The sequence below is a fragment of the Mesoplodon mirus genome, assembly GCF_964341445.2.
Source record: "Mesoplodon mirus genome assembly, chromosome: 2".
NCBI classification, from domain to species: domain Eukaryota; kingdom Metazoa; phylum Chordata; class Mammalia; order Artiodactyla; family Ziphiidae; genus Mesoplodon; species Mesoplodon mirus.
Genome location: NC_138977.1, coordinates 164528595 through 164544774, shown reverse-complemented (window position 1 = coordinate 164544774; position 16180 = coordinate 164528595). Strand labels below are relative to the sequence as shown.

The 16180-nt window shown below is 54.4% G+C and overlaps 1 protein-coding gene across 1 annotated transcript; it reads left to right on the top strand.

The window, feature by feature from the left end:
- The first annotated feature begins 1801 nt into the window (after positions 1-1801).
- Positions 1802-5576, top strand: NKX3-2 (NK3 homeobox 2). The gene is made up of 2 exons (XM_082611620.1): positions 1802-2289; positions 3770-5576. The coding sequence occupies exons 1-2, from the start codon at positions 1830-1832 to the stop codon at positions 4294-4296; spliced, it is 987 nt and encodes a 328-aa protein (XP_082467746.1). The 5' UTR covers positions 1802-1829; the 3' UTR covers positions 4297-5576.
- Positions 5577-16180: the final 10604 nt, after the last annotated feature.

The following is a 16180-nucleotide window of genomic DNA, read 5'->3' as shown; positions in this document are numbered from 1 at the left end:
CCCCCCCACTGATCCTGAAAACTACTAATGTATTTCATCCTGAGGTGTAGAAAAGGAACCACCAAAAAGAAAGCTACAAGGGCGAACATTATTTGTTTTAGTGGCACCAAAAACACCAATCTCAGCAATTTACTAAATTAAAATCACAGTTCTTTAAACGTATTTAATGGTTCAAATTGTGTATTTGGTTTTAATTTAAATCTCTGGTAAAATTTACGGAAGACAGTGAAATATGTTCCTTAAGCAACTTCTTCATTTAAAAATAAATAATATAAATAGGCAACAAATGTTTTGAGATATCCACAATATTTGTGTTTCTTATCCTGGCTTCTTCTACTACATAAAATAATGCACTACTCATTTTTTTTTAAAGCGCATTAATGTCATCAGTTCAGAATCTTTACTATGGTAGTTCCAAGATATTCTTTTAAACAAAAACATATTTTTTCAACTCACAAGTAACAGAGTATTTAAAGAACAAAGTTTCAATTTTCTTCCTCGTGTAAAATTTAGCAAACTCCAAGTGCCTTCAGTTTTGACAGCTCAGGGAAATGACCCCGCAATTTCCAGAAACTCTCCCAAAGATGCCCTCTAATTTCTCTCCTGACTTTAGCTCTATCTCTACCATCTTTTCCTTTTTAATTCTTCTATAGAAATTGAAACAAAATCCGATGAGGAAAGAAATCTATTTCTACAGTGATTTTAATTCACGTATTATTTCAGAGAAAAGAATTAATATTCCAGTGAGGAATCCGCCAAAGTATAAGGGGAGAAGAAGAAGCATTTCGTTCTTCGAATCTATAAACCTCCCTAGAGAACAGAAACTACGCGCGCGTTTTATGGGACTGCGTTAACTTTGGGTTTCCCTCCCAGATCTGAGTCAACTAAATATCGTGTTCCATAAAAGTGCTAGAATAGGTGGCTACATCTGTAGAGGTAAGAATCGTGTTTTTTTAGCGTGTCTAAGTGGGTGAGACTCTCTGTTGCTGGAGGATGCTTCGAGGACCAGGCTTGGGAGGAAAGGGGTTAAGTCAGACCCTGACTTTCTCCGCGCAGCGTGCCCCGTTTTGTCTGTTCAAGTCGACGTCGTCCAGCCGGAGCCAACCAATGGGCGGCCGGCAGCTCCCGGTACAGCCCAGTGAAGGGGCGTGGCCTGAGGCTGTCCCTCAGCAGTGAGGAATGACACCCGGGCAGGGGGTTGGGGGGGGTGGGCTACGGTGGAACTCTGAGGAAGGAAAGAGAGAAGAAACAGATAAAACCAAGACAGGGGGTAAAAGGGTGCCCCGCGCCTCTCGGAATCCAGCGGCCGTCGTCGCCGCCGCCGCCGCTGGGGGTGGGCTCCGGAAGAGCCGGCCCAGCAGGGAAAGGAGACGACGATCCAGAAGCGAAATCCTGCAGGCGGGGAAGAGACAGAGGCGCAAAGAAAAAGTGACTCGGGCCGTGCACCCCGGAGGCGCTCAGGAGGGGACTGCAGCCGCAGAGGGGCCTCACTGATCCTCCCCCCACGTCCTCCGAGGGCCAGACCCCGGCCCGCCCCTAAGGGCGCGAGGCGATGAGATAATCCAGCTGAGCTGCGAAAGGAGAGCTTCTGGCGCTGGATTGGGGGGGAGGGGGTCTCTGGGCGGGGTGGGCCTCGGAAGTGGGGGTGAGGGTCGGCGCTGATCCGGGGCCAGAGGGGGGCGGAGGCTGCTGGGCAGCCCAGGAGTGGGCTGCAGGGGCCTCGCTCGCGGGGCTCACTCGCGCTGCGGCGGCCCGCGCGCTACATTCAGCTCGGAGCTGCCCCGCGCCCCAGCCGCCCGCCCGGCCGGCCGCTCCGGCCCGCGGCGCAGATGGCTGTGCGCGGCGCCAACACCTTGACGCCCTTCTCCATCCAGGCGATCCTCAACAAGAAAGAGGAGCGCGGCGGGCTGCCCGCGACGGAGGGGCGCCCCGTACCCGGCGGTACAGCGGTGGCAGCGGCGCCCGCTGTCTGTTGCTGGCGGCTCTTTGGGGAGACAGACGCGGGCGCACTGGGGGGCGCCGAGGACTCTCTGCTGGCGTCGCCTCCTGGGACCAGAACGGCTGCGGGGCGGACCACGGAGAGCCCGGGCGGCTGGGATTCGGACTCGGCACTGAGCGAGGAGAACGAGGGCGGGCGGCGCTGCGCGGACCCGCCGGGGGCCAGCGGGGCCTGCCGTGCAGGGGCGACCCTGGGCCTCGGCCAGCCGGTCTGTGAGCTTCCCGCAGCCAAGGACCTGGAGGAGGAAGCCGCGGGCCGGAGCGACAGTGAGATGTCGGCCAGCGTCTCAGGTCGGCTGAGGCTTCGCGGGGAAGGGGGACGGGCTGAGGGGGTGGGCCTGCTGTTAGCACCTTGTTCCCTGGGCCCCCCGGGTTAGCCAAGACCCTAAGCTCTGCGCACCGGCGCGGGCTGCTCTAAGCCTCTGGCAACTGAGCCCGAGAGAGGACCAAGAAACTCCTCAGAACGCTGCGTCCTGGGGTAAAGCCTCAGACGACGTCGTGGGGCAGTGTGCTTTAGACCAGACTGGGAGAGAACCACTGCACCTTGGCTTTCAGTCCATTGCCAGTGACTTCGGCTGAGTCTGTCTCCAAATCTCCAAAATCGAGGAAAGGGAAGAGCGAGGGTCCCAGAAACCTCGGGTAGCCAGTATCCGGGCCCTGGCCCAGGGATCAGAGATGCTCCCAGCTCAAGGTCTCAGAGCCCGCCCCGCAGCTCAAAGATAGGTAACGAGGGATAATTTCAAGTGGGCTGAAGGCCAACCGAGCCCGAGCTTCGGGAGGAGTGTTTCTTTAGCTTTCCTAGACCCCAGGCCCAGGAGACCTGTGCCGGGCTGAGGACCCAGGAGCTGGAGGCAAACCCTGCAGCCAGCTGAAGGCAGAGGGGCTTGATTTAGGTCATCCCAGACTCAGCAGGGGGAGGAACCTCCTCAACCACGAGCTGGCACGTCATTTGGTCAGAAAGACCCCCGTGCCTGCCCCGTCGGCTGGATGGTGCGGTAGGCCTCACGATGGCCCCAAGCAAATATTATCTGCTGCAGGCCAGAGTGCTGGACCTCCCTGCTAGGGTTCTGCGGGGAGAGTGCGGAAGAGGCAGAGGAGCTGGCTTCAGATTAGTGTCCAAGGATTCGAAGCAGGGACACCCCTCTACCCCCAACCCCAGCCCTCCTTTCATTGCCTTTGTAAGAGAGAGGGAGAAGCCTACCCGTGGCCTTGGCTCAGCCTATTGCCATAGTCCTCCCACAATTCCAGCTGGATGGGGGCGTAAGACTCAGAATACTTCTGTCTCCAGGATCCGTCTCCCCACTTTCTCTTTACGCGCAGCCAACACGTGTGTGCTGTGACGATGCGTGTGTGAGCTTGAGTGTGGGGAGACGGGTGAACCCAAGGAGGGTATCAGAAACGCCACCTAGAACCCCAGGGCTGAGGGCTGAGGGCTGAGGGCGGAGAAGGCTTGGGAGGATGCTCAGGCCCAATGCCCACATTGCTGAGAGGATCCTGGAGCCCAGAGAGGGCAAGGAGCTGGATCTTGGCTGCACAGCATTGATACAGCGGCTGAGTTCGTTGCCGGCTCACAACAAGCTTAGCTGCAGGAAGCGAGTGGGACAGGGTTCTAAGACTTGCCTCCAGGACCCGCGGCTTCCAGGCCCTCCCCACCACTCCGACGGCATGAAAGGGTATTTCCGCCCCCCACCCCGACCACAGCGGTTGAGGCCGGACCTCACTCCTCTGCGGCACTGACAGTGTCTCGTTTCTGTTCCCACTGGGTCCACAGGCGACCGCAGCCCGAGGGTCGAGGACGACGGCGTCGGCACAGGAGGCGCACGCGTGCCCACGTTGTGCAGCGGCGGCGGCGGCGGCGGGCCCGCGGGCGGCGCAGAGGAGGAGGAGGAGCCCGTGGCGCCCAAGCCGCGCAAGAAGCGCTCGCGCGCCGCCTTCTCCCACGCACAGGTCTTCGAGCTGGAGCGCCGCTTCAACCACCAGCGCTACCTGTCCGGGCCCGAGCGCGCTGACCTGGCCGCGTCGCTGAAGCTCACCGAGACGCAGGTGAAGATCTGGTTCCAGAACCGTCGCTACAAGACCAAGCGCCGACAGATGGCCGCCGACCTACTGGCCTCGGCGCCCGCCGCCAAGAAGGTGGCAGTGAAGGTGCTGGTGCGCGACGACCAGAGACAGTACCTGCCCGGAGAGGTGCTGCGGCCTCCCTCGCTGCTGCCACTGCAGCCCTCCTACTATTACCCCTATTACTGCCTCCCCGGCTGGGCACTCTCCACGTGTGCGGCCGCCGCGGGCACCCAGTGAGCCGGCCTGGGGTGAGACAGCGAATGATCCCCGCGCCCCAGCTCCAGACGGGCGCTGATGGCTGTGCAGGTTGTGCCCTGTACTGGGGCGCCCCGCGGAGGAGGCAGGTGGAGGATGAAATCCAGCCCTGGCTCTGCTCTCCAGGACGTGCGCCCTGGCAGCGGGACTGGGTCTACCCAGAGGGGGGCGCCTTTTTCTAGTTTGAACAGAGGCATCCTATGGCCTAGGGACCCTGTTCCTACCCCCCGCCCCACTTGCTGGAAGCCCTTGGACATTATTTATTACCACCATAATGTTGGGTTTGGATTGTGTCTGCCTGGGGATGGCGTTTCCCAGAGAGGAGAGAACTCCTGGAGACCACACAAGCCTGAATCCCAGAATTTCAGGCCTGCCGGGAGCTTCGTGCGCTAGGCCACACTAGTTCATGGTATCCATGCTACCAATCTATGTGTATCTACATATCTATTATTTTTGGAAATTGCAATTGTTACAAAGGGGTTTAGAGCCCTGGCAGCCCCAAGGAGCCCCAGGCTAGGGGTTCACTGAACCATGAAATGTTTGATTTGCGGGCCCTCCTCCCCACCCCTCCCCGGTGTCAGAGCTCGGGTGGGGGCGCCTGATTGGGTGCTGAATGTATGGAAGGTAGCCTCTGAACACAGGGCAGGGCAAGGGCCCCGCATCTTCCCTCTCGGAGGTCCAGGCTGCGACCAACTGGGGGAGCTCCTGGGAGCCCCCGAACCAGGAGAGAGGAAACCCAGGAGTCCTTCGCAGAACCTTTCTTTCTCCCTTCCTTTCTTTTTCTTTTTCTTTCTTTCTTTCTTTCTTTCTTTCTTTCTTTCTTTCCTTCTTTCTTCCTCCCTCCGTTCCTTCCTTCCTTCCTTCCTTCCTTCCTTCATTTCTTTCTTTCTTTCTTTCTCTCCTTTCTTTCTTTCGGAGGTTAAACTTGTAGCACTTTTCAGTTGCTTGTATTCAAATGATGGTTATTTTTGTATTCAATGTGAATATCCTTGACCGGCCTTTCCTCGGCGTCCCCTGCAGTTCGGCCGCTGGGCCCAGTCTCTACCGTTTAGCCTCGGCGACTCCTGCGTCCTGACCCAGGATTCTCCCATCCCTGTCCCTGCAACCTAAGGCAGGTGATCCTGTCAACCTCGTGTCAACCTCGCCGCTTGTTGCCTCCTTAAGGGCACTGTGCACTCAACTAGAGTATTAACTTTAAAAAGATTTGTGAAATTTGGAAGTTCTATTCGTTGTATTTTTTTTCCTTTAATTTATAAACTTTTAGTTTAACATGCCCTCCTGGACGCCGTGTTTTCTCTGAGCCTCTCTCTGTCCGGCTTTGGGGGAACCGGTAACGTGGGCTCATTTTCCCAACTTGTTTTCAGTCCAGGACAGGACACTTCGCTCCTCCCGGAAGTCGCCTTGCTGCTCACCCTCAGGAAGCATTTTAAATCCGCGCAGCTCAGGGAATCGTCATTTCTGGGACTTTGCAGGAGTCACAGAGGAATCCCACTGAATCCGGAGTAAATACCTAGGATTCACGTTTTTACTCGTGGGCACTAGTGTCAGAGTCTAGGAAGCATCCATAGCTGAACCCGCTCCCAATTTCCATCCCCCACCCTAACCTTTTCACTCCTCCACCTGCCGGCATCCTCTTTGCTTTCGATTTTCTGAGCGTTTTCTCTAAGCGTTCCTGTCATTATTTCATTTCCAGAATAGGCAAAAACTCGCTGGAATTCTGAAGCGGTTAGGGGAGACCGAGGAGCTAATAAGGTGTCTCCCGGGGAGGGTCACCTGTGCTTTGACCCCTGCCGGGTGCAAATGACGCTGCACCTTGTTCCAAAGCACTTCCACTCACTCCCTCAGTGACACGTCGTCACTTGATCCGCACAGAAGCCCACCGTGGGAGCAGAGGATGGGCAGGGAGATGGTTATTTATTACTCCATTTTAAAGATGAACGCGCCCCGCCGGCGTTCCCCAGAATGACTCCCCAGATGCCAAGGATTCACCGGAGCAAGGAGCTCACCGCTACACGCCCCTCACGTCGGGTCCGGGGAGAGCAAGGAAGAGTTAATGCCACACGGCAGGCGCCAAGGCGCCTGGTCCGTGGCCTCAGTCGGGAAAACACTGAAACCCAGGCCCGGGCTACTTTCAATTTCACCGCAGCAGATAGGCCGCCGCGCCCTACTCCTCCGCCGGCGATCTTTCCCAGCCTTGGACCCTCCGGCCTTGGCACCCCAAAGGCCTTGGCCGGGCTTCTGCTGCCCCTCAGCCCGGAGGGGGCAGAGAGTCGCGACAAAGGCTTTACGAAACGATTCGCGCTTCTGGAAACAGTGAGACGCCAAGGGAAAATCAAACGCCCTCAGGAGATGCACACCCTAGCCCCCAAGTCCAGCTACCTTCCAAAGGATTCCTGCAATTATTTTGTTTCTTTTTGACATGTTTTAAAATTCCACTTTAATTTCATCATTAATCATGAATGCATTTTCCTTAAAGAAAGTTAGAAGTTTTCCAATAATGCTAGAATTCCTTCTCTTCTCTCCAGAGATCGCCATTACTGCGGGGTTTTTTTTGGGGGGCGGGGAAGGGTTTTCTTCCCATTCTGAAAACGTCAATTGTTTGTGGCTGCGTCCTAAGACGGTAGTTTGCTCTCCATCCTTGCGGATTTGGAATCCAGAGGACCGGGGAGTTTCTTCCGTAGGCCGGGCGGCGCCCCTTCCCTTCCCTTCCCCGTCCCCTCTCCGGCTCCCTGCCTGGGTCAGTTCTACTGGGCTGGCTCGAGTCGCTCGGGAAAAATGACTCAAACGAATTCAGTTTGACCCGGATTGTTGCAGTTTCACTCTGAGCTGCTCCGCGGCTGGCATTGGCGCGAACGCCGTTAACATCTGATTCCAGGAGCTGGAGGCAGCCTTCGGGTCCAGCCCACCCCCCGAGGATTTCCCACCGCGTTTCGTGACCCAAGATATATGTCTTTACCTGGACCCCAGGCCACACATGCGGCTCCTGTTGGAAAGTTTCAGTATTACTTTCTTCGTTTCCTTTTCCTTCTCTTCTCCCACCCCCGCCCTTTCTTTGAAGATGAGAAAGTTCTGCTTTCTGCCCGCCCTGCTTCCTGTCCAAGGGGATCTTCCTTCATCCACTCCCTGTGACCCTGGGCCCCGCTGAGCCCTCTGGGCCTCCTCAGGACCTGGTTGCCAGGAACAGTTGTCACCTGAGTCAGGTAGACTTTTGGCTTCATCCTTCGCAATCCCTTTCAGCCCTTAGTGAATCTCAGACCTGGCCTGAAAGATCACTGGGTTCGACCCACACACTTAGATGGGGGAGCAATGGCTGGGAAAGGGGACAGAACACGCTGTGACCCGTGCAGAAATCAGTTCCAAGAAATCAGGCTTAGACTAAAAATCTTGCTCTGGGCAGCAAATTTGGGATGATAGGCTACCAAATGTCACTGGTGTTTTGTGTGTGTGTGTGTGTGTGTGTGTGTGTCTGTGTGTCTGTGTGTAACTCAAACTCCCGACCTGTTCATCATGGCGATCCCAAGCCGCGTCTCACTCAAAGTGACTTGATTTGAGGGGTATATGGACCCCCAGAGAGTATCTCTAAAGAGCTGGGTCAAGCAGGGAGAGTTTGGGGATAGATTCCATTTAAGAAAATAAAGGGCTTCCGGACCACAGTGAATCCCACTCCTCCACTCTAGCAAGGGAAAGAGGGTGACAGCGAATCTGACTTCATTTGAGAAGTTCGGAAGAGAGCTCAATACACATATCCCCGCGCCTCTGAGAGGCAGCTTAGTGGTAGCGGTGCCCCGAACCCCGAGAGGCTGGGCCCCAGGAAGAGCGGCATCTAAGGGAGCGGGAAACTGGCAGAGTGTGTCAGAGCCACCGAGCATCCCACAGAGGCAGGACCTCATCCAAGGCCTGCAGACGTCCGCGGAGAGGGCACCCCAACTGGTGACCGGAGCTCGGTCCGGCCAGGCCGATACTTCACCCGCGTTTCATCACCAGGAGAAAGGTAGAAACCGACCTCTCTCAAGTCCACGGAATTCACCTAGCCTTATAGAAAGGCTCCTGCCTCGGGGAAAGCTGAGCAGTGGGGAGAATCACACATTCCCGGGAACCAGGACACTGGGGGAGCAGCTTCTGGGCCCGAAGGAATGGAGGGAGCGAGGCAGACCCGTGCTGGGGCTCAGGCTTATGCCGAGGAGCTGCAGGGCTTCAGTCTTGCAGGCCACCAACCTCCCCCCGCTAACAGTCTTCTTTGGGAACCACATCGAGCTCCGTGGGGCATGCTGGACCCAGCATATGCTTGAAAGAGCTGAGGGCAGGCGGGGCGGATTGATTCGTCGCAGGTGTAGCCGCGCTACTGCAGAAGTCAGGCCACCAGTGAAAGTGTGAAGGCTGCACCGCCAGCGGCCAAGGAAACAGGAGCAGAGGCCGGAAGGAGCAGCCAAGCAATACATACCACCACCACCAACAATGATAACAATAGCTATAACTCTATTCCTTTGTCTGGGACATTACAAGTGAAAAAGTGCTTCCTGCATCCTGTCCCTTGGTAGTTCCTTGAGGCCGCCTTTTAGCTGGGTGGACATGACCTCCATTTTGCAGGTGGGGAAACTGAGGCTCAAAGACGCAATGTGACTTGCCCAAAGTCACAGGCCATTAAGAGGCCAAGTCAGAGTCATTCAAAGATTAGAAGCATATTTTAGGATTTGAGGCAGCAGGCTGAATCGTCCTTCAGCTTCAGAGCTCGCATTCCCCACGTTTGGTTTCAGGGTGGTTGGATCACAAGAGGGTGGGTGTGCTTTGAAAACCATTAAGCACTGTGCAGCTGGTGTGGACTTATTATTATTGTTGCCATGATTATTATGATTATGAACTTCTGGGCAATGCTGAGTTGGCTGATCTTAAACAATCTTCCTTGAACTCCTGCATCCTTCAGAGGTTTCTAAGTGCTCTGTGGTGTGCTCCACGAAGGGGCCCTCAGAGGGATAGATAACCTGGGCCTCCTCCAGTTTTCGAGTCTCCTGATAAATATGTTTTTGAAATGAAGAAACACCAAAACAGGGTTGCAAAAAAGTGTATTATATTGTAAATGGTTACATCATGTAATAAATTATTTACCCCCTGTAGTCACACATAGAAGTTATTCAACATAAACTGGGTCGTTAAAAATCATTAAAGCATTTATTAAAAAAAAAAAGATTACAAGCCGGGTGGTCCAGTGCGGGATCCAGGTTAAGTTGAACAATGAACTTATTTCAAACCTGTTGTGTGTATGAAGGGTCGAAAGTCCAAATTTAGGGCAATTCACGAATGTGAGAACTACGGCAAACGGCCCTGCAGCCCCGCACCCCTCCCGAAGCGCTGTCGTTACTGTTGAAGTTTTTGGCTTTGAATCGGGCAGGGAAAGGCAGGAGCGTGGCTTCTGACGCACCCGGAGCTGACCCGGAACCCGCGGCGTGGGCGAACAGCCCCTCTCTATTCCTATTGGAATGTCAAGTTCAAAGGGGATATTCGGTAGCCGCGGGGGCGTCACCCCGGAGCCTCCAGCGAGGTAAGATCGGTGCTGGGCTCCAAGTTACCCCCACACTTGCGTGACTGTGCGTGACACACTCACCCGCGCAAGGCCCGCTCTCTCTCACACTCTTCCACCTACAAGCGTCCGTGTTTTCTCCTTCCGCGCCCCCGCCCACAATCCCGGGTGCGGCCCGCAGCCGGGCAGTTAGTGCGCCAGCGAAGCCAAGAGCCCCGTGGTCTCTGCACAGGCCTCAAGGTCTCCAACGAGCGCCTGCATCCCTCCCTGCTGTTTTTGCAATTGCAACTTTAGTTTTTGGCGTGAGGATCAGCGTAGGGGTTGCTCAAGGCCTTGGGGCTTCTTGGTGAGTCCTTTCCGGCTCGGCCCCCTCCCATCGCCACATTCAGGCCTCCTGGCTGAGCAGCGCTCCCTATGACTTGGACGTGCGCCCCGGCACTTAGGGAAATCCCGGCCCTGGAAATCTGGGATGCACAAGGTGAGAGCTTCTCTCTCCAGCCTGTATATTCGAGGGTGAGAAGGGCTCAATGGCCCTACAGATCCATAAAGTGATTCTGCTTTGGACCTGGAGTCCACAGGCGAGAAGCAGCTCTGCCACTCACTTCAATCTTAGGAAATTCATTGCTTTTATCAGAATCTCTGTTTTAAAAATTAAATAAAGAAGAAGAAGAAGGAAAGAAAAGAGAGTTGTGAGATGCTCCTTCAGGCTTCTGGGTAGTGTTTGAGGTGTACACTCACCCCCGGCTTGAAGTAGAAGTAAGGACAAAGCCTTTCTATATTTTACTTTAAATAATGCCATCCCCTTCATAAGCAGATTTTTTTGGGGGTGGAGTTGTTTTATTTTTTAAAAGAATTTGGGTTCCCCAAGATGCTGTCTACAGGCCTCCCCAAGGTCGTTATCTTTGGGCCTCCTTTATCTGCTTCCCTGGCCTGGGTGGTCAGCTGTTTTGAAAAGTCCAGCTTTTTCGATGCGAGGACTTCTCCCCACCCAGCAAGCTTGGGAGGGAGACCTGAGGCTATTCTGCTTCTGTGGCCGCGCTGAGCTCCAGCAAGTCCCCTGTCCTCGGATGGAAACCGCGACACGTTAAGAAAAAAAAAAATAATTAATGCCACCAGTGTTTTCTCTCCCGTGGTCCACCAGAAAGCGAGGGTGAGCGGCAAGCTGTAAAACAAGAGCCAGTAAAGCCGCTTATTTTAATAAGCTTATTAACATTTTTGAATGGCTTCCCTTGTGCTCTCCGAGGCCCCCTCGGTGGCGTGGCAGGGCTGTGCGGCCGGGATTTTTACGCACGGAGCAGCATACCCGCGCGCGGTACCGCCGCTCTTGGCACCCGGGGCTGACAGGGCGGGGGTGGCTGTGCGGCACCCACAGTGCCAACTCTGGACCTGGGCGTCCCCGGCTTGTCCACGCCTTGCTGAGCGCCCTTAGCAAGACTGCGACCTTCAGAGGATACAGGGCTGCGTGGGTTCTGAGCTTGCAAGGTAGCTTTCGAGACCCTAGATGTGACCCCGAATTGTACCCACAGCTTCGAAGGAGCTGGAAGATCTGAGGGTTTGTCCCGCTTTATCACATTTGTGCTTTGTTTTTGCAAAGGGTGCTGATGGAATTGATATTCCTCCCTGCACAGGTGTCGAGCGTATTCCTGCGGCCGTGGGCTGGCATCTGGGCTTGGTCCAGCACATCCTGGACCCGGTGTAGGGATGTCACCAGAGTGACTGACTTCCAGGAATTCTTCCTCCTTAAGGAGGCCCGGGACGCTGCCCCTCTTCTTTCCGGGAGAAGTTGAGCGACGCGTCCTTGGCCCCTGGGACCGTGGGAAACGAAACTAGAGACACACAGAGACAGGTGGTGAGAAAGAGTAGAGAAGAGACGTGCGTGGACACCGGGCAGGTGAGAGAAAAACTGGGCTCAACGGAAGCCCTCACCAGGCGGCGAAGCTCTCAGTGTCTTTCAGGTCTCAGCTTACAGATCTCAGGCCTTCCCCGGAAACCCTCCCCGCAAGTTGCGATTAAAAATCCCTTCTAAGTCCGTCCCACCGTCCCGGTCCTTATTACTTGCTACAGTGATAAGTGATATTGGGCCCAGTGTCGTGCTCCGGCATAGTCTGGCCTGGCCTAGCAACCCTTGGGAAGTTGGAGCCGGGAGGGCTTTGCGCCCGCGGTGTACCTAAGTGCCTAGTGCAGAGCCTGTCGCTCTGTGACATTCAATACGTACTTACTGGCTGGACTCATGAATAAGGACCAAGATCCTCAGCTTTGTCCTTGTCTGTCCCCGCCACACCCCACCTGCACCTCGGGATCTGAGCGCCTGGCCACAGGCGCCCGCGTGAAGCTAGCAGAGGACAGGAGGGCCAGCGGAGCTTTCCTGAGCTTTGCTAAGTTCTTTTCTCCCGGCTGGCTGAGTGCACGTCCTGGGGAAAGGCCAAGCGTGAGAGCCCGCGTGCCTTGGGGTCAAGTTATGCCGCCTCAGGCTCAAGGTTCTTCCTGGAGCCTGGGCAGCCCGCTTAGCTGCCAGCAAACTCCAGAACGCGTCTCAACCTCAGATTTGATCGTATTAAAATGTGCGTAAAATCTGACCAGCTAAGGGCTGACAAAACCAGGGCCCTGAATAAACGTTCTGTTTCCGGTTTATATGGGTGGGTGGGTGGGTGGGTGGGGAATGGTCCAGTTTCGGAATTGGACAGACGCTGTGGTTGGAAAGGGCCAGCTGGCTGGCAGAGCGCAGAGAACCGGGCTGGGGCGCGGGAAGGGGGAATGCGGAGAACACCCTTGGAGGAGTACAGGCGGTGGATCAGGTGGCGGAACTGAGCCCTCAGCGGCCCTCGGCAGAGGGGCTTCTCGAGACGCTTAGGGGTGAGCCCGGGCTAAGGCCCCGGGGCGCGGTTGACAGTGCTCCTAGTTGGGATAGCAGCTTTCCAGTGACTGTCCTAGCTCTTTGGACTCCCAGCTCAGGGCCTGGCACATAGTAAGCACTCAAAAGTTTTTAGATTCCTACTGTATTGTACCTTATGCTTCAAGAGCGGATTCTCTGGGCCACTTCCGTTGAATCTCAAGGCAGGTAGTTCTGGTTCCATGAGAAGGCACAGGGGTGGGAGAAGGTGGTGAGTCCAGGAGCACTCAGCCGGAAAGGCCAAACCCAGGCCGAGATCTTTTTGATTCTTCAGAAGGGAAGGCAGTGAGAGCTTCCTCTTGAAAAACCCGGTAGGAACAGAGCATGGATTTGGAACCAGGCCCTTCATGAAGATCGGGCTTAAGCTTCACTGCCAAAAATATGGATAATTACCCCCCCCCCATACACCCTACCCCTGGCAGTGATCATCTAAGAGCCCCGTGCTTCCTGGGCAGTAGGTGCCAGGAAAAGCTCATAGCCTAACTGATAGTAAGTATTGCAAAGTTAAACAAGGACATTTACCATTTAAAAAATTATCTACAGAGATGGTAAGGGGTGGACAGGGAGTGTTGAGAGATAGTAAAAATCACCAAATGAGTAATAACAGTCACAACCCCTAATGGAAACTTTTGAGACAACAGGTTCTGTGCATCCTTTACAACTGCAGTTATGGTTTTTAAATAAATTCAATACATAGACTTTTAAGGTTTAGAAAAGAAATACATTAATCTGCTTTCCAGTGGATTCCTTCTGTCCACAAGAACTTGCAGAAGAATTTCTTTAAAATAATTCTTTCCTAAGTTGTGCATTATTTATTTGATTAACAATAATTGTTTTCCATGCCATGCTGGTACTCATGTTTGTGGGAGGCTGGTGTCCTGCCTTCTGGTGGTTCAGTCCTGAGGAGAATGCACCCCCAGAACATGCCTGGGAAGACCCCCACAGGATACATACAGAGGCCAACGGGGATCCTATCCTTACCAGGTGCTGGGCCAGGAAGGACCTCGAAAGAAAGCTCCCAGGAAATTCCTAAACATAGAGTTTGGGGTGGGGGGCGGTGAAGAGAAAAATCTTTGTTGTGGAATGGCTGTCTGACCTTCTCTTCTTCCTTTTTGCTGTCCTCATTCATTCATTTGTTCAAATATTCAGCGTTATTTGTTAGGTGCCTACTTTGTGCCAGGGATACAGAGGAGAAAGTCCCCGCCTTGGTGGAGTTTACCGTCCAGTGGGAGACTGGGATAGAAGTGCCAAAAGGAAAATTAAGCAGGCTGTGTGTTAGCGCGGGAGAGTGCAGGGTATTATTTGGGAGACTAGTCAAGGAAGGTCACTGAAATGTCAAATATTTCCAGGAGCGCTCACGGTGCGCGCCGATCGCTAGGGCTGGGTCGCTGCCTTTCAGACTCCATGACAGGGTCCCTATTCCGGGCTAAGTCTCTGTCCCTTCTTTTCAGGTCCTTTCGGAGTCTTCCCTACTTTGCGTGTGCGTGGGGGCGGAGACCAGGCCGAGAGCTCTGAGTGCCCTTTTAAACACCCGCTCCATTCCGGGAGGCCTGCGGGAGGGTCTGGGAGGAGCAGCCTCGAGATCCGGGCGCCCTCGGGAGTCAGTGTCTGAGGTCCCCGATCACTAGCGCGCTGAGCCGCTGGAAACTCCGAGAAGTTTCAGAAGGAGCTGGGGGGCAGCTTCTCCTTCTTCCCAGACAGAAGCCCTCCAAGCCTGCGCGGGCCAATCACCGTCCTGGTAACCGGCGCTTTATTTAGCGCTTAATCTGTTTGCGCTTAAACCGTTTCCTTAAGTACTTTACGTGAATTATTTCATTCATTCTTCCAGGCAGCTCGATTACAGTTACCCGACGTTGGGGATCGACCCTACGCTGCGGCTCTCGCTGGAGGAGCTGGGGTTCGAACTAGACTGTCTGGCTCCAAACTACTCAGCGCTGGCCACATTTCCGCTCTGTTCCCCACCGCAGAGTCGCGGTGATGAGGATCCCATTTACAGAGAAGGAAAATGAGGCCCGGAGAGAGTAAGCTCAGTCAGGAGCCGAGCTGAATGGTTGACGTTCCTTAGCTCATTTCATTTTCACAACGTCTCTGAGAAGCGGAATTCGCGCGCCGGTAGCAAAGGAAGAAAGAGAACTCTATAAGGGACGGTTGGTTGGCCTTGGCTGTGCAGGTCGAAATGGCAGCGTGGTGTTAAGGCTTTGGAGGCAGGGCTAGCCTTGGCTCCCGCTTCTGCTTTTTCTCAGCTTCCAGGCCTTTGGACGTGTTCCCTAACCTCTGGCCCTCAGTTTCCCCATCAGAACAATGGAGACATAGGTTTGCTGGGAGATAAAAGGAGATAATGTAGGCAAAGCCCTTGGAGTTGGTTCTGGCAGAACAGCAAATTCTCAGCAGTGTTAAGGGTACGAGGCTGAACAGGACCCTGCCTTCCTAGACTCTCACCCTGGTCTTTCCTCCCTTCTTTTCCATTTGCAAAAGGGGGAGAATTTCCCCCAAACTCATTATTACAGAAGCATCAGGAGGTAGTAAATTGCCTTTTTGTCTTCAGGGGATCTGAGACACAGACTGTAGAGGAAGGCTTCTTAATCCAGGCTCCATTTACTATGTTCCTCTCCTTGGTGACAGTGTGATTCCTGGCGACAGGACGGATCCTTGTGGGCTGGTGGCTGGCACAGGCCCTGGGAAGGGTGGAGGACTCCACACCCCTTTTCCTACGCATTGTGACAGGGAGTGTTGTGTAAGATCTACTGAAGGCACATCAGTTGCTGTGCGCTCACCCCTCCCCATTTTTTGAAGATTCTGGCTTCCTTTCTCAGGGCCTGATTGGAAAGAGCTTCTCAGCTTTGTTCACTCAACCCCAGTCTCCAACCCCTCCCAACAAACACTGCAGCCCCCATCACCAAGGTCCCCAGCAGCAGAGACAGGGAGCTCCAGGAAGGGTAAAGAGGTCTCACAGGTTCAAAGCACCTCTACTGCTCTGCTCTGACCATAGTAGATATTGTTTCATACTCAGGAGAATCCCATGAAGTGGGTGGGATTATCTCTCCTTTACAGATACGGGAGCAAAGTTCAGAAGGGTCAAGTGACTAGGGCAGGGTCACACAGCTTGCAAGGGTTGAGCAGGTAACTGGCCCATGGGGCCTATAGGACTTCAGAGGTTCCAGCTACTGCCTGCGACACCTACATGCCCCACTCCCACTCCTAGGGTGGCGTCTGGCACTGGGCAAAGGAGGAAGAATCCCATGGGGAGCGAAGAAAGGGGTATTAATTCTCTGGGCGGTTTCCTATTAAGAAAACACCTCGCTCTGGCCTGCTTCTTCCCAGGGGCGGCTGCTCGGCCTCCTGAAGGCGAGGCCTGTATATTTGTAGTTTGATTCCGCCCGTCAAGGCTAATTTCTCCCCACAACTTAATGGACTCGGCTTGACATGCGTAATGATTCCTAATCACGAACATTATTTTCGCT